This window comes from Ranitomeya variabilis, chromosome 4 (assembly GCF_051348905.1).
Source record: "Ranitomeya variabilis isolate aRanVar5 chromosome 4, aRanVar5.hap1, whole genome shotgun sequence".
NCBI classification, from domain to species: domain Eukaryota; kingdom Metazoa; phylum Chordata; class Amphibia; order Anura; family Dendrobatidae; genus Ranitomeya; species Ranitomeya variabilis.
In genome coordinates, this window is record NC_135235.1 from 250559467 (window position 1) to 250578201 (window position 18735).

Consider the following 18735-nt stretch of genomic DNA (forward strand, 5'->3'; position numbering starts at 1 on the left):
CAGAAAGTGTCAGGTCAGTGCCGTTATACTGATTACACTGATATCTGGTGATCAGGATTGTGCTCAGTGACTACAGACAGTGTCAGGTCGGTGCCGCTATAATGATTACACTGATACCTATGATCAGGATTGTGCTCAGTGACAACAGACAGTGTCAGGTCGCCGCCGCTATACTGATTACACTGATACCTGTGATCTGGATTGTGTACAGTAACTACACAGTGTCACGTCCGTGTATAATGTCACCGACCTGACACTGTCTGTAGTCACTGAGCACCATCCTGATCACAGGTATCAGTGTAATCAGTACAACGGCACCAACCTGACACTGTCTGTAGCTACTGAGCACAATCCTGATCACAGGTATCAGTGTAATCAGTATACCGGCACCAACCTGACACTGTCTGTAGTTACTGAGCACAATCCTGATCACAGGTATCAGTGCAATAAGTATAACGGCACCGACCTGACACTGTCTGTAGTCACTGAGCACAATCCTGATCACAGGTATCAGTGTAATCAGTATAACGGCACCTACCTGACACTGTCTGTAGTCACTGAGCACAACCCTGCTGACAGGTATCAGTTTAATCAGTATAACGGCACCGACCTGACACTGTCTGTAGTTATTAAGCAGAATCCTGATCACAGGTATCAGTGTAATCAGTATAATGGTACCGACCAGACACTGTATGTAGTTACTGAGCACAATCCTGATCACAGGTATCAGTGTAATCAGTATAACGGCGCCGACCTGACACTGTCTGTAGTCACTGAGCACAATCCTGCTGACAGGTATCCGTGTAATCAGTATAACGGCACCGACCTGACACTGCCTGTAGCCACTGAGCACAATCCTGATCACAGGTATCCGTGTAATCAGAATATCGACACCGACCTGACACTGCCTGTAGCCACTGAGCACAATCCTGATCACAGGTATCCGTGTAATCAGTATAACGGCACCGACCTGACACTGCCTGTAGCCACTGAGCACAATCCTGATCACAGGTATCCGTGTAATGAGAATATCGACACCGACCTGACACTGTCTGTAGTCACTGAGCACAATCCTGATCACAGGTATCAGTGTAATCAGTATAACGGCACCGGCCTGACACTGCCTGTAGCCACTGAGCACAATCCTGATCACAGGTATCAGTGTAATCAGTATAACGGCTCCGACCTGACACTGTCTGTAGTCACTGAGCACAATCCTGATCACAGGTAGTGTAATCAGTATAACGGCTCCAACCTGACACTGTCTGTAGTCACTGAGCGCAATCCTGATCACAGGTATCAGTGTAATCAGTATAACGGCACCGACCTGACACTGTCTGTAGTCACTGAGCACAATCCTGATCACAGGTATCAGTGTAATCAGTATAACGGCACCTACCTGACACTGTCTGTAGTCACTGAGCGCAATCCTGATCACAGGTATCAGTGTAATCAGTATAACGGCACCTACCTGACACTGTCTGTAGTCACTGAGCACAATCCTGATCACAGGTATCAGTGCAATCAGTATAACGGCACCGACCTGACACTGTCTGTAGTCACTGAGCACAATCCTGATCACAGGTATCAGTGTAATCAGTATAACGGCACCGACCTGACACTGTCTGTAGTCACTGAGCACAATCCTGATCACAGGTATCAGTGTAATCAGTATAACGGCACCGACCTTACACTGTCTGTAGTTATTAAGCAGAATCCTGATCACAGGTATCAGTGTAATCAGTATAATGGTACCAACCAGACACTGTCTGTAGTTACTGAGCACAATCCTGCTGACAGGTATCTGTGTAATCAGTATAACGGCTCCGACCTGACACTGTCTGTAGTCACTGAGCGCAATCCTGATCACAGGTATCAGTGTAATCAGTATAACGGCACCGACCTGACACTGTCTGTAGTCACTGAGCACAATCCTGCTGACGGGCACTTTAAGGGGTCAGTTGTAGTCCGCAGATAATGGGGGCAGTTATTATCATGAAGTAATTTCTATTGATTTCCCAGTAATCTGTGTGACATCCGTGGTCAGGACTCAGGAGTGCACCAGCCGCATGGCAGCGTATCGCCCGATAAACGCCTGTGACACCGGCCCTGGACGCCCCTGACCGAGACCCCCATCTCCGGCCGGTGGATCTGCTGTAACTTTCTCCAAACTTACTGACCTACTTGTCAGTGACTTCTCTAAAACCCTGGCCCCAGCTGCCATCACCCTCCAGAACCTGCGGCGCCCCTTATCTTCTGAGCACTTGGCCGGACACTCAGGTGCACTAAAGATTAACAAGGTTTAGTAAATCTCGTCATGAATAAAACACTACGGACATTTCTGCCGGGAGCCGGGCAGGTGATGTGAATCTTAAGTTCAGCTCTTGCTGCCACTGATTAATATTAAATCTTTGTTTTTGCTGCGGTCGGGGCCCCAGGGCGCTGGAATTAGCCCGTAAGATCTCAGTGACAGGAGCTAATTATTCCTGTATTCTGCTTTATTCCATCATGTGTCTTGGCAGAGTCAACCCAGGAATATTGCCAGGATCATCAGAACATATGGTTGAGCTGTCAGTATACGGGTCACCGCCACCGATGCAATATGGGCGCGAAAGGGCAAATAAGGGTCGGTTCCTCCTGCTGTGACCGCACCGCGCGTGTTTACACCCTGTAGACGGGAAAAGTCTCATTATACACTGTAATTGTGCTATTAATTAATCCAGTCACTGCTGAGAATTTTCTGTGCTAGTCCTGAATTGATTTTTTTTTAATCCAGTCACATCCAGAGCTGCGCTCACTGCCTTGTTGTAACAGCCTGACCAATTCGCTGCAGGGCAAATAGTTGTCTTTCCCTGTGATTTCCAGCGTGAGAGTGAGGGCATGGATCAGGAGAAATAGATCTTTGTACCTTGTTAGCCAGTAGATAGACAGATACTACAATTTGAGAGTCCCTTATTTTTATCTAAAATGTGACCAAAATCAAGACAGGATTAATGCTGAAATTCCAGGGAGGCTCCCAACACAGGAAGGTGGTGGGATTTGTGGAAAAGCTGCTCCTCTGGGGTGGGAGGAGGGGGATGTAGGGCGTCATAACCCCGGGCACAGTCAGGGATTTCTGGAATAGCGGCCACTCTGAGGAGGTAGGAGGGGATGTAGGGCACCATTACCCCACAAACACTCTGTGGGATTTCTGGAATAACGGCTCCTCCGTTGCGTGAGAAGGAGGATGTAGTGCGTCATAACCCCGGGCACAGTCTGGAATTTCTGGAAAAGCAGCTCCTATGGGGCGGGAGAAGGGGATGTAGGGCGTCATAACGCTGGGCACAGTCTGGGATTCCTGTAATAGCAGCTCCTCTGGGGTGGGAGAAGGGGGTGTAGGGCGCTATTACTGTGGGCACAGACTGGTATTTCTGGAATAGCAGCTCCTCTGGGGCAGGAGAAGGGGATGTAGGGCTCCATAACTATGGGCACAGTCTGGCATTTCTGGAATAGCAGCTCCTATGGGGTGGGAGAAGGGGATGCAGGGTGCCATAATGCCGGGCACAGTCTGGGATTCCTGGATTAGCAGCTCCTATGGGGCAGGAGAAGGGGATGTAGGGCTCCATAACTGTGGGCACCATCTGGCATTTCTGGAATAGCAGCTCTTATGGGGCGGGAGAAGGGGATGTAGGGTGCCATAATGCCGGGCACAGTCTGGGATTCCTGGAATAGCAGCTCCTATGGGGCAGGAGAAGGGGATGTAGGGCGCCATAACTGTGGGCACAGTCTGGGATTCCTGGATTAGCAGCTCCTATCGAGCAGGAGAAGGGGATGTAGGGCGCCATAACTGTGGGCACAGTCTGGGATTCCTGGATTATCAGCTCCTATGGGGCAGGAGAAGGGGATGTAGGGCGCCATAACTGTGGGCACAGTCTGGGATTTCTGGAATAGCAGCTCCTAAGGGGCAGGAGAAGGGGATGTAGGGCGCCATAACTGTGGTCACAGTCTGGGATTTTTGGATTAGCAGCTCCTCTGGTGCGGTAGAAGGGGATGTAGGGCGCCATAACTGTGGGCACAGTCTGGGATATCTGGAATAGCAGCTCCTAAGGGGCAGGAGAAGGGGATGTAGGGTGCCATAACTGTGGGCAGAGTCTGGGATTTTTGGATTAGCAGCTCCTCTGGTGCGGTAGAAGGGGATGTAGGGCGCCATAACTGTGGGCACAGTCTGGGATATCTGAATTAGCAGCTCCTCTGGGGCGGGAGAAGGAGGATGTAGGGCACCATAACTGTGGGCACAGTCTGGAATGTCTATATTAGCAGCTTCTCTGGGGCGGGAGAAGGGGGATGTAGGGTGCCATAACTGTGGGCACAGTCTGGGATTTCTGGATTAGCAGCTCCTCTGGGGCGGGAGAAGGGGGATGTAGGGCGCCATAACTGTGGGCACAGTCTGGGATTTCTGGATTAGCAGCTCCTCTGGGGCGGGAGAAGGAGGATGTAGGGCGCAATAACTGTGGGCACAGTCTGGAATATCTATATTAGCAGCTCCTCTGGGGCGGTAGAAGGGGATGTAGGGTGCCATAACTGTGGGCACAGTCTCTGATTCCTCGACAAGCAGCTCCTGTCGGGTGGGAGAAGGGGATGTAGGGTGTCATAACCCTGGGCACAGTCTGGCATTTCTGGATTAGCAGCTCCTCTGGGGCGGGCGAAGGAGGATGTAGGGCGCCATAACTGTGGGCACAGTCTGGCATTTCCGCTTTTATGCTGCTTTCTCTTGTAGGAAAGGCTTGTAATAATATTGTTACTGTGTTGGTTGATGGAGTGGAGTAATAGTAAAAGATTCAATAACTCCTTGACTATATTGAAATTACTCTTTAAGGAGGATCTATAGGTTATAGGAAAAACCAGCATAAGATGACAGTAGATTAAATTCTAGGATATTTCTAGGATTCTCTTCATTAGCAATTCAGACTATTTCCAGAGTATTTCAGGGACACAGGTTTTACTTTAATTGTTCCAGAGTGAGGGCAAAATCTGGTGATATTTTCTTCTATGGGAGATATCAACTTACAAATAGGCTGAAGTAATCAATGCATCCGAAAGGCCAGTGAAATGCAGATGTGCATACATTTTCCCCACCTCCTACAGGAACTAATCTTACACTATCTTTGTATAACACCATTTAACATGAAGGTAACAGCTCAGATCTCTCCTGTGTTTCCATGCTGCACAGTCTCTTCCTATAAAGTGCTATCTCTCGGGTCAGAAGCACCAAGTCTCACACATCTGTCAGTATAGTGAGACAGCAGAGATCCCCAGTGTCAGCCGACTCTAGACTTTGTCTTAATCGGCCAAATTTCTCACTACTCAAGTCAACGGGAAATTTTTAAGTTTCCTAATTTTACCTATTTGACTTTGGTTTTACATTTTGGTCACCTTTTTGCTTCATGAAGTTTTCCAAGAGGTGATAGGTCTCAATTAAGTGTCCTATGGGTGTTTCTTCCACAGTAAGGTTCAAAGAATGCTGAATGATGTGGGCGATGATATGGAGGATGCCGGGGGGATGATGGGGAGGATGCCGGGGAGCTCGGGACACCCGACTGCTGAAGGAATCCACACAGGACTCCTGGAGAGCATTTGTGTAGAGCACCAGAGCTGTTATATGTCTTTTTCTATGGTATTCTGGTTCACTGTTGCTGTTAATGGCCTGAAATGTCTCTTGAGACCCCACATTGCGGCTTATGGTCTGAACTGATTATGGGTTCCCTTTAATTCTGCAGTCTGAGTGCAGCTCTGGTCTGTGCGCACATAGTGAAGCTTAGCGATGGCCGGGATCGTCAGTGCCCTCTGATCAGAAACTTTAGTTGGAGAATTCATCAATTTAATGCGTCCACATAAAATAAAGCCGGTGCAGCGGTGGAGTCATAAAGACGCAATTAATAGTCGTCCGTTAATGTGTCATTGTACATTTTGTAATGAGCAAATCTCAGGCAGCAAACAGCGGTTCACACCAGTCACATGATGTGCGGAGTCCTGTAACGAGCAGCCCTCTTATAAATCCTCATTATCGCTGATGACACCGCAGATCGCGCATACACCATTACGGTACCTGAGCCGCTATCACCGCTTCATGCTGATGTGCAGTCTCTTTAACCCAAAGGCCACGTTCACACTGTCAGTATTTGACATCAGTATTCGCGTCACTTCTTCTGCATTATCATCCACTGCTGGCTACAGATACTGATGTAAATTACTGACCATGTGAACGAGACCTTAATCTGTAACATTCTAAACTTTCTGCGCCATCTTATTATTTCAAGATGTTTTCTTGCTGTAAATGAATGGAGATTTGAAGGCCGGGGTCACACATCTGCTTGGAGGTCTGTACTTGGCCGGCTGTGGGTCTCCTCATCTCACATTGACAGTCTAATAGATGAAGCTGTCGATTTTAGGTGAAGAGATCCAGGGCCACCCAGGCGTTGGATCAGGAGACACGGATTGGTGACAATTCTGTTATGTTTCTATGTTCCTTTAGTGTCCAGAGTAGACAGTGGTGACCTGAGCTCCTGTGTCACCTGCACGGACACATTGTATCAGCAGCCAGGCTGGACACACTGTAACAAGCCCTCAGCTGTGACGGCCTGATCAGGGCCGTTTCTCAGTTCCCATTCAATGGCAGCACGCAGAGATCTTGGACACTTGCATGATATTCCATGTTACAATGAGCCGGAGATGTCACCTAATTGATCCTTTATCTTTATTTTTCAGATTTTGGTCTCACCCTGGGATTTATGTCAAAGGACAAGTTCCGCAAGATGTCAGAAAGTAAGTTCCCTGTGCTTCCCTTGGAGTCGTCGTCCGCCCCTTCCCCCAGCTTCTTAGCTCCTAACAAGAAAAATTGGAGATGTTTTCATTTCATGTGTTAATTTCTGGAACTTTTCACACGAGTCTTCACTTGGCTTCCAGACAGAAAAAAGACATTTACTCCTCGTCTAAATGTAGAAATTGCCAAAAATCTTCTTTCTAAAACACTTTTCTCCGAACAAACAACCTCAGATTAGTGAGAGGAGCTGTGAGACACGAGAACATAAGAAAAGTAGAAAAAGTTATTTTCTTTCTGTGGTTGGAGATTGCGAGCTGCAGCTCCTCTGTCCCTATGACAACACTTACTGGGCTCTGCTCTGGTGATGTAGCCTTACAACAGCATCCACATCACACATATTAGTGACCCATAGATAATGGCGAGAATGGAAGCCCACGATTACTCAAGCATTGTGAAAGGGTTAAAAGCACATGGCTTCTTCTAGAAACAGCGCGCCCTGCAGCTTGTGTCTGGTATTACAGCCCAGCCCTGTTGAAGTGAACGTGCAGAGCTGCAGTGTGACACCGGTGGCCGGGTGCCAGTCACCATCTTCTGCTAATCCTGAACATCCCCTTTTAGTTTATTTCTAAATGGTTTGGGGCCTGTGCACATCTTGCAGGTTTGTCGTGTTTTTTTTTTCCTGCACAGATTTGTCACAAACCCTGCAGGATTTCCTGATGCAGCAAAGTGTCTGTGAATCCTGGGGTCTCATGCACACGCTGCTTCTTTGTGATTTGCAGCAGGTCTCACCTATACTAATGAATGCGGACAATCTGCAACAAAGCGCATGTAAAAAACGCCGCAAACCACAAGGCAAAAACGTGTCTACTCTGCGTCCTTCCTGCCAAGAGATGCAGAAATGGTGCAGACACTTGTGACCGTATCCTCCAGGTGTGCACAGACCCTCAGCCGCCTCTCTCCCATGCTTCCTGCGTGGCATTGTGGCACTTGTAGTGTTACCTGTTTCTGGTTAATACCGGACTACGTGGCACAGAATGCTGTACACCATGAGCTGCTGAGGATCCAACCATAACAGGTTTCAAGGACCTCTCAGTGAAGCGGTGATTGCAGCTTGGGATGTGACTAGAGTAGAAGTAATCATTTCATGTAGGTTAAGGGGGGTGTCTTCTGTTCCTGTTTTCAGGAGCCCACCGCTCTCTTGCCCCCTGCGTGCCGTGGGATGGGGTGCATGTCTGATGATTGATATTTTGGGACACTGGCGGGATTCTGCTCTCTCCAGAGGCTGCGTAGCGTCTAGAGAGCGGGGAGCTGTTATTGGACTGGATCTCTAGATCATACCAGCTTCTGTGCGGCTCTTACATGCTCTATAGCAAAGAGCTTGTCAGCGCTTCACTTTTTTGCCTTGGAGACCGACCACCTCTGATGAACTGCAGAAGTGGCTGGTAACCCCGGCGATGAGCAGTAAACTATACAATGATAAATCCATCCATTCCTGAGGATTGTTACTAAGAGGGACATTGCAGCATTGTATGTTCTTCCAAGCAGGGTACTAAGAGGAGACCTCCCCGGGTGTTCCCTGGCTGCGGTGACTCGCCGGCAGAAATGCGGATTGCGGGGCAGAGCATGAGTGCTGGAGGAGATCTGGATCTTCCTTCTCTTCTGTCTGATATTTGGGCCATAAGTTTCCCCTTAATTGCATTTGTGGCCCCTGTAAATCACATAAAATACAATAAGCTCTCCCCAGCTGCATCCGCTGATCGTTCACATAATGGCGGCATTAATCTTACTCGGACATCCCGCAGCTGGACCCCCTGACCTTGCTGCATTACTATGATATCAGTTCTTCCACATTGGTATTGATTCTATATTCATGAATTAATGGTTTATCCGCCGCACTCCTCGGGATCCGACCATCACTAATAAATTATGGGCTGTAATAGAGTCCGGCTCCTCGCTAAACCCGACCATTGTCCTTAACTAGCCCCAACCTGATAGGAGCTATGGGACCATTGCCCTTTAATAATAAATATCATCTAGATCGTGAGCGTCGTACCGGACACACTACCGGTCTCACTGTCTCTCCAGAGCTGGGGCCCTGCAGACACATTGTGCAGCTGGAGGAGGAGGAGGTGAGCTGTAGCTTCACCTATTGTGAATGGTGGATCCTGTGTTATCTACTGTATATAGAGGTGTTATCAGTCATTGTACAGGAGGAGGAGGTGAGCTGTGACGCCACCTATTGTGTATGGTGTATGGGAGTGTCACACTCCCCTTGAAAAAGCAAGGCGAACAGCGGCGAAACGTGCGTCGGGGTACGTGCAATCGGTCTACCCACATTCAGGTGAGGCATGCTATCTTTCTACTCTCTGCAAGTTCAGGCAGTGGATATGGGGCACCGTACATAGGTTAATTTCCCTGCCCACAGACACTCCATACTTATGGGTCACTTCTGAAGGGATTTATACCGCTAGGGCACACTGCCTTAGAGAAAAATATATATAGATATGCTTTGCCTGCACCTTCACTTTGAATTGACTGTTTTTCCTCATTAGACAATATCTCTGTGTGGTAGACTCATTTGTCTGGTGTCTTTTGCTATCTGTTTGTGTATTGCACCGTCACTTTGTGATGGTTGCCTTTTTTTAATTTGCTATTTTTGCTAATAAAGTTTATGTTTATATTTTTCTAAGCAAGCTTCCATTTGTCCTCTTGATTCTTATCTATGCATATAGAGGTGTTATCAGTCATTGTACAGGAGGAGGAGGTGAGCTGTGACATCACCTATTGTGAATGGTGGATCCTGTGTTATCTACTGTATATAGAGGTGTTATCAGTCATTGTAGAGGAGGAGGAGGAGGTGAGCTGTGACATCACCTATTGTGAATGGTGGATCCTGTGTTATCAGCTGTATATAGAGGTGTTATCAGTCATTGTACAGGAGGAGGAGGTGAGCTGTGACATCACCTGTTGTGAATGGTGGATCCCGTGTTCTCTTCTGTTTAAAGGGATTTAAAAAAAAAAAACAGTTGGCTCAGCTTTCTGTAGTAAGTCAAATGATCCTTCCCTACCCTCCCGAGGACCAGTGCTGGGTCTCCACTGCTGCCTCGATAATAATAATAATGATAATCTTTATTTTTATATAGCGCTAACATATTACGCAGCGCTTTACAGTTTGCACACATTATCATCGCTGTCCCCGATGGGGCTCACATTCTAGAATCCCTATCAGTATGTCTTTGGAATGTGGGAGGAAACCGGAGAACCCAGAGGAAACCCACGCAAACACGGGGAGAACATACAGACTCCTTGCAGATGTCCTTGGTGGGATTTGAACCCAGGACTCCAGCGCTGCAGTGCTATCCACTGAGCTACCGTGCTGCCCACGGTGTCTAATGTTGGGGTGCAGCCAATCACTACTTGTGCTGTCTACACTGGCAGGGCCGCTGAGCTTAGTGATTGGCTGCAACACTGTCGATATGATGTCACCAGATGCAGCTAAGACCAGGGCAGTGGTGGAGACCCAGAGCTGGAGCGTAAGTAAAGCTCCATTCGTTTTTTTCCCCCAGGAATCTGAACCTATGAGCAAAAGTTGTTTTTTTTTACATAAAGCAACCCCTTTAAGCAGCGGAGGTTATAATCCTGCCAAACATGAAGTCGCTTTGTTCCACCCATGATACCTGGTGCTGCATAATGAATGTGTACATGAATCCAGCGTTGTCGCTCCGTGGGGCGTTCATTCTGTTTAATATTTCATCTCAATCACATCAAAGTGAGGTCAATTATGTCCAAGAGACTGAGCCATAAATGATTCACGTGGTGATACATTGTATCGCTGCAGCCGCCACAGGTGAGCACGCCAAGCTCTGCAGCGGAGCCGGCGTCGGCGGGGTTAAGCGCGCCTTTCCTGAGACCCTCCTCCTGTAATTTGCGTGCGTTTCCGCTCTCATGCGTTTGTCTAAGAGTTTTCAGACGTGTGAAATTACATCGATTACAGCAGACAAGTCTCTTCTTCCTCGGAGTCTCAGTCACCGCGGCTCAGCCCGTGCGTCTCCCGCAGCCGGAGGCATCGGGGGGACTCGCTTCTCTTTGTCTGGGCTCTGACTACTCCTTATTTTCCACGTCACTCATAGGGGTCGACGAGGCGGCGTCCCGGCAATCGGCGTTAAGTCTCTTTATATTCAGCGCTGCTTTGTCAAACGCCGGTTAAAAGGCTCTTAGTAACCAAAGGGATCCTGCGCCGGAGACGATTCATCACAGCGTTCTCCACCTTTTAATGGAGCAACAGGGGATTTTCGCCAGAGTAATATCTTCTATAAAGCTTTGCCCGTCTCTGAACGCTGGATTTGTGAACATCTCCTGATCGTCCATGAAAGGCGAGAACGAAAATCTCCTTAGATCAATTATTACTCCTCGCACTCAGCGGCCCTGTAATAAATGAGCCTGTCCACAATGTATCAGCTTGCAGCCCCTGATCCTGGATGGGGGGTTGCAGTGTACAGTGGGCACGGATACATAGGGCCTCTGCTGGAGCACATCTGTCCCCAGGAGCCCATCCATCAGCCACATGATGCTAATTGTGGTCGCCAGACAGGAGCCCTGAGATCCTCCTCCTACCTGACGGCAGCTATAGCTCTTCTCTTGATTAGCTGGCTTGACGCAACGTCTTCTGTATGATACAATGATGACATCCAGCCAGGCCAGCAAATCAAACAAAGAGCGGCAGATGCAGGAACGCAACAGCTCTCAGGGCTCCCATCCACCAGCCATAAACATGTGTTCAGTGCAAGTGGTCCTGCAAAACTATTCACACCAATCCTAGTATCTACCCCTGATTGCATTCTGCGATGGGGCAAAGTTAGCTCCCTGTATACACCGATACATAAGATCCTGTCTGCAGCCACCACTAGGGGGAGCTCCCTGTATACAGAGATACGATAAGATCCTGTCTGCAGTCACCACTAGGGGGAGCTCCCTGTATACAGAGATACATGATAAGATCCTGTCTGCAGTCACCACTAGGGGGAGCTCCCTGTATACAGAGATACATGATAAGATCCTGTCTGCAGTCACCACTAGGGGGAGCTCCCTGTATACAGAGATACATGATAAGATCCTATCTGCAGCCACCACTAGGGGGAGCTCGCTGTATACAGAGATACATGATAAGATCCTGTCTGCAGTCACCACTAGGGGGAGCTCCCTGTATACAGAGATACATGATAAGATCCTGTCCGCAGCCACCACTAGGGGGAGCTCGCTGTATACAGAGATACATGATAAGATCCTGTCTGCAGCCACCACTAGGGGGAGCTCCCTGTATACAGAGATACATGATAAGATCCTGTCTGCAGTCACCACTAGGGGGAGCTCCCTGTATATACAGATACATGATAACATCCTGTCTGCAGTCACCACTAGGGGGAGCTCCCTGTATACAGAGCTACATGATAAGATCCTGCCTGAAGCCACCACTAGGGGGAGCTCCCTGTATACAGAGCTACATGATAAGATCCTGCCTGAAGCCACCACTAGGGGGAGCTCCCTGTATACAGAGCTACATGATAAGATCCTGTCTGCAGCCACCACTAGGGAGAGCTCCCTGTATACAGAGATACATGATAAGATCCTGTCTGCAGCCACCACTAGGGGGAGCTCCCTGTATACAGAGCTACATGATAAGATCCTGTCTGCAGCCACCACTAGGGAGAGTTCCCTGTATACAGAGATACATGATAAGATCCTGTCTGCAGCCACCACTAGGGGGAGCTCCCTGTATACAGAGCTACATGATAAGATCCTGTCTGCAGCCACCACTAGGGAGAGCTCCCTGTATACAGAGATACATGATAAGATCCTGTCTGCAGCCACCATTAGGGGGAGCTCGCTGTATACAGAGATACATGATAAGATCCTGTCTGCAGCCACCACTAGGGGGAGCTCCCTGTATACAGAGATACATGATAAGATCCTGTCTGCAGCCACCACTAGGGGAGCTCCCTGTATACAGAGATACATGATAAGATCCAGTCTGCAGCCACCACTAGGGGGAGCTCCCTGTATACAGAGATACATGATAAGATCTTGTCTGCAGCCACCACTAGGGGGAGCTCCCTGTATACAGAGATACATAAGATCTTGTCTGCAGTCACCACTAGGGGGAGCTCCCTGTATACAGAGATGCATAAGATCCTGTCTGCAGCCACCACTAGGGGGAGCTCCCTGTTAACAGAGATACATGATAAGATCCAGTCTGCAGCCACCACTAGGGGAGCTCCCTGTATACAGAGATACATGATAAGATCCAGTCTGCAGCCACCACTAGGGAGAGCTCCCTGTATACAGAGATACATAAGATCCTGTCTGCAGCCTCCACTAGGGGGAGCTCCCTGTATACAGAGATACATTATAAGATCCTGTCTGCAGCCACCACTAGGGGGAGCTCCCTGTATATACAGATACATGATAACATCCTGTCTGCAGCCACCACTAGGGGGAGCTCCCTGTATACAGAGATAAATATTAAATAATTTGCAGGGTAATTATAAGACAAATCAAAATTAATATAATGAGCATAATCTACAGTACAGTCGTAATAAAAAAATATGGATGAAGTATAGAAGAAACTCCTGAAGGATATCAGTAAAGTGGATTGGAGTGCTGACTTCAAAACTTAAACATGATTTTATTAATACAATAATAAGATCATATGAAGATGTTACAAGGTGTCCGCTGAAGCCCATAAGTAGCGAGTGCTACTGTTTATTGTCTGTCTCTCCCTTTCTCTGCAGTCTGTTGTGGTCTGTCTCTCCACCTTTCTCTGCAGTCTTTTGGGGTCTGTCTCTCCACCTTTCTCTGCAGTCTATTGGGGTCTATCCCTCCTCCTTTCTCTGCAGCCTTTTGGAGTCTGTCTCCTTCCTTTCTCTGCAGTCATTTGGGGTCTGTCTCTCCAGCTTTCTCTGCAGTCTTTTGGTGTCTGTCTCTCCCTAATTTCTCTGCAGCCTTTTGGGGTCTGTCTCCCTCCTTTCTCTGCAGTCATTTGGGGTCTGTTCCTCCTCCTTTCTCTGTAGTCTTTTGGGGTCTGTCTCTCCACCTTTCTCTGCAGTCTATTGGGGTCTGTCCCTCCTCCTTTCTCTGCAGCCTTTTGGAGTCTGTCTCCTTCCTTTCTCTGTAGTCTTTTGGGGTCTGTCTCTCCCTAATTTCTCTGCAGCCTTTTGGGGTCTGTCTCCCTTCTTTCTCTGCAGTCATTTGGGGTCTGTGCCTCCTCCTTTCTCTGTAGTCTTTTGGTCTCTGCCTCTCCAGCTTTCTCTGCAGTCTTTTGGGGTCTGTCTCCCACCTTTCTCTGCAGTCATTTGGGGTCTGTTCCTCCTCCTTTCTCTGTAGTCTTTTGGGGTCTGTCTCTCCCACCTTTCTCTGCAACCTTTTGGGGTCTGTCTCTCCCTCCTTTCTCTGCAGCCTTTTGTGGTCTGTCTCTCCCACCTTTCTCTGCAGTCTTTTGGGGTCTGTCTCTCCCACCTTTCTCTGCAGTCTTTTGGGGTCTGTCTCTCCCACCTTTCTCTGCAGTCTTTTGGGGTCTGTCTCTCCCACCTTTCTCTGCAGTCTTTTGGGGTCTGTCTCTCCCACCTTTCTCTGCAGTCTTTTGGGGTCTGTCTCCAACCTTTCTCTGCAGCCTTTTGGGGTCTGTCTCTCCCACCTTTCTCTGCAGTCTTTTGTGGTCTGTCTCCCACCTTTGTCTGCAGCCTTTTGGGGTCTGTCTCTCCCACCTTTCTCTGCAGCCTTTTGGGGTCTGTCTCTCCCATCTTTCTCTGCAGTCTTTTGGGGTCTGTCTCTCCCACCTTTCTCTGCAGCCTTTTGGGGTCTGTATCTCCCACCTTTCTCTGCAGCCTTTTGGGGTCTGTCTCTCCCTCCTTTCTCTGCAGCCTTTTGGGGTCTGTCTCTCCCACCTTTCTCTGCAGCCTTTTGGGGTCTGTATCTCCCACCTTTCTCTGCAGCCTTTTGGGGTCTGTCTCTCCCACCTTTCTCTGCAGTCTTTTGGGGTCTGTCTCTCCCACCTTTCTCTGCAGCCTTTTGGGGTCTGTCTCCCACCTTTCTCTGCAGTCTTTTGGGGTCTGTCTCTCCACTTTTCTCTGCATTCTTTTGGGGTCTGTCCCACCTTTCTCTGCAGTCTTTTGGGGTCTCTCTCCCCCCTTTCTCTTCAGTCTTTTGGGGTCTGTCTCTCCAGCTTTGCCCATCTACAGGTGACATTTGCCCCTTCCTCTATGCCCCCTCGCTCTCGCTCAGTGACATTGGATGGGGACCTCTGTGATCAGTAATTTTCGCATCTTGTCACAGATTCTCTGAGATTTCTGACTGGACGGTGACTGCGCCGCTCACACACACAGGAATATGTTCTGATCTATGTCCCCCATTGTGGCTCTGGCAGGATATTTAGGGTCTTTGTCCTGCTGGAAGGTGAACCTGCGCCTCACTCAAGTCGTCTGCAGCCTCTAACAGGTTTTATGCATTTAGCCCAAGAAGTTCTCCTTTGGTCTAATCTGAGCAGAGCCCCTTCTTCCACATGCTCACTGTGTCCCCTACATGGGACTTCTTATGGCTTTCAAATCTGGCTTTCTTCTGGCCACTCTGCCATAAAAGCCAGATTAGTGGAGCCCATGACTGTGGACAGATAATCCTCCTGATTTGTGGACCTCTGCAGCTCCTTCAGTCACCATGAGCCTCTCGGCTGCTTCTTTAATTAGTGCACCTCTTGCTTGGGATGTCTGGTTAGGTGGACGGCCATTTTTTGGTAGGTTTGCAGTTGTGTCACGCTCCTTCCATTTTTGGATGATGGATTAATCAGTGATCTGTGAGATGTCCAGATCTTGAGCTATTTTTTATAACCTAACCCTGCCTTCCTCTTCTGCACCACTTTATCCCTGACCTGTCTGTTGAGCGCCTTGGTTTTCATGATGCTGTGTGATCCCTAATGTTCTGACACAAACCTCTGAGGCCTTCACAGCACATCTGTAGTTATACTGAGAAGAAATCACACCAAGGGGGTACTAATTATGTGACTTTCTTGGGGCGATTGGCCACTCAGGATTTTATTTTGGGGAGTCAGACTACAGGGGGCTGAATACTAATGCACAGAACAATGTTCAGATTTAGATTTTTGAAATAATTAGAAAACCTTGTATCATTTCCTTTATAAATCACAAATACTTGTTACCGTGTGTCACATCACAGAAAATTTTGATAAAAATACATTGACATTTGTGGTTGTAACGGGGAAAAATGGGAAAAGGTCATGGGGTATGAAGACTTTTTCAAGGCACTGTACACAGTGAATGCTTCTGCCGTGTTTATTTAGATCACAGTTTTTATATTTGGGTTGTTTAATGTGATTATCTTTGCCGCCGTGTCACCGTAACGCCGGCTCTGCGGCCCGGATAAAAGCCTTCGTCTCACACTGCCGGAGCTGCACTGAGCTAAATGATCTATTCAGGCTCGTTTATAAGACGGTGCCAAGCAAGGAAGGTGGCACTAATGGCTTAAGCCCATCGATTCGCCCTGTGGTGCCTTTATCCCTGAGGGACCCTGGCTTTTCCCCCCTCGCCCCTCCCCCTCCGCTTTCCGCACCTCTCTTCAATCCATCGCCGGCTGCAGCTACATAGCTGAGTGCAATGTTGGAAAAGCAATCCATCGCCTCCAATCAATTTGTGATTGAAATGTGACATTTGGATGGAAGTTTTACGGAAAAAAAATCCATGGCGGTCTGATGTTCTCCGAGAAAAAGGCTTTGACTTCTTAGAAAATACCAACTCCGCTTGAGCAGCATTTGAAGAATTATACGGCACTGTTAACCCTTCCTTTTGTGGAAATCAATTCCAAGGGGTGGCTGAGAAAATTAGATCGATGTGAAGCTGTTTGCTGCAGCTCTTGATGTGAATGCTGTATGAGACGTGATCTGCAGTGTTCGTACTTTCTGAACCGGTTCATTTAACCTATAAAATTCTCCACTAAATATTTCATAGATTTATAATTATCTACTGATCAAGATCTTATACTCCACTCACAGCCGGAGCTGCATTCACACTTCTGTGGCTCATAGATAGGATTGGATTGTGGAGTCTCGGTTCTCATCTCATCACAATATATCGATATAAAGTCTGTAACATTACATTATGCTTTGTGGTTCAGCTCCTCAATGTTTTACAGAAAACCAGGAGTCTGCACAATAGCAGAAGCCATGACTTGTAAGATGGCAGCCGGCACCTTCACATACAGTGACCACATGTGCTCTGCCGCCCCTGCCCTCGTACTTGAGCTCTGCTGCCCCTGCCTTTGTTCTCTGCCGCCCCTGCCCGTGTATTTGTGCTCTGCTGCCCCTGCCTTTGTGCTCTGCCGCCCCTGCCCTTGTACTTGTGCTCTGCCGCCCTGCTCTTGTGCTCTTCCGCCCCTGCCCTTGTACTTGTGCTCTTCCGCCCCTGCCCTTGTACTTGTGCTCTTCCGCCCCTATCCTTGTACTTGTGCTCTGCTGCCCCTGCCCTTGTACTTGTGCTCTTCCTCCCCTATCCTTGTACTTGTGCTCTGCCGCCCCTGTACTTGTGCTCTGCCGCCCCTGCCCTTGTGCTCTGCCGCCGTTGCCCTTGTACTTGTGCTCTGCCGCCCCTGCCCTTGTGCCACCCCTGCCCTTGTGTTATGCCGCCCCTACCCTTGTACTTGTGCTTTGCCACCCCTGCCCTTGTACTCTGTCACCCCTGCCCTTGTATTTGTGCTCTGCCGCCCCTGCCTTTCTGCTCTGTCTCCCCTTCCCTTGTACTTGTGCTCTGCCGCTCCTGCCCTTGTACTTGTGCTCTGCCACCCCTGCCCTTGTACTTGTGCTCTGCTGCCGCTGCCCTTGTACTTGTTCTCTGCCGCCCCTGCCCTTGTACTTGTGCTCTGCTGCCACTGCCCTTGTACTTGTGCTCTGCTGCCGCTGCCCTTGTACTTGTGCTCTGCTGCCGCTGCCCCTGTACTTGTGCTCTGCCGCCCCTGCCCTTGTACTTGTGCTCTTCCGCCCCTGCCCTTGTACTTGTGCTCTGCCGCCCCTGCCCTTGTACTTGTGCTCTGCCGCCCCTGCCCTTGTACTTGTGCTCTGCCGCCCCTGCCCTTGTACTTGTGCTCTGCCGCCCCTGCCCTTGTACTTGTGCTCTGCCACCCCTGCCCTTGTACTTGTGCTCTGCTGCCCCTGCCCTTGTGCTCTGCTGCCCTTGTGGTCTGCGGCCCCTGCTCGTGTACTTGTGCTCTGTCGCCTCTGCCCTTGTACTTTTGCTCTGCCGCCCCTGCCCTTGTACTTGTGCTCTGCTGCCGCTGCCCTTGTGCTTGTGCTCTGCTGCCCCTGCCCTTGTGCTTGTGCTCTGCTGCCCTTGAACTTGTGCTCTGCTGCCCTTGAACTTGTGCTCTGCTGCCCTTGAACTTGTGCTCTGCCGCCCCTGCCCTTGTACTTGTGCTCTGCTGCCACTGCCCTTGTGGTCTGCCGCCCCTGCTCGTGTACTTGTGATCTGCCTCCCCTGTCCTCATACTTGTGGTTGCTGCCCTGGTCCGGTTTTTCCGCCTCTTTCCTGGTATTTGTTGTTTGCTGCCGCTGTCCTTGATTTGGGATAAGTCGCCTCCGTCCGAGCACTGATCTTTGCTATCCCTTTTGTTCTGCCAGTGATCCTATCCATGCTGTTCAATATTTCCAGTGCTAAATAATTGCAGTCACCTGATCTGCAGAAAATCCCCCTGTAACAAATTGCCCATTTCACTGCACTACATTCTGCTCCACCTGTTTACAGTCACATTAAATGATTGAAACGTCTCTATCAGCAAACAGTGTTACAGTTTAGTAATTAGGCACAAAATGTCACTGAGGGGCGACTGGCACAGAACACCCGTATCCAGAAGCCATCCTGAAAGGTCGTGTGACCTTTGATCCT

At 49.0% G+C, this 18735-nt stretch overlaps 1 protein-coding gene across 2 annotated transcripts in view; it reads left to right on the plus strand.

Annotated features, from left to right (window-relative positions):
- KIRREL3 (kirre like nephrin family adhesion molecule 3) overlaps positions 1-18735 on the plus strand; it is an 823243-nt gene that overhangs the window by 507121 nt on the left and 297387 nt on the right. For both annotated transcript variants that reach the window (XM_077249436.1, XM_077249437.1), the window contains exon 2: positions 6745-6801. In XM_077249436.1, coding sequence (XP_077105551.1) covers positions 6745-6801 — 57 coding nt within the window. The remainder of the gene's footprint in view (positions 1-6744; positions 6802-18735) is intronic.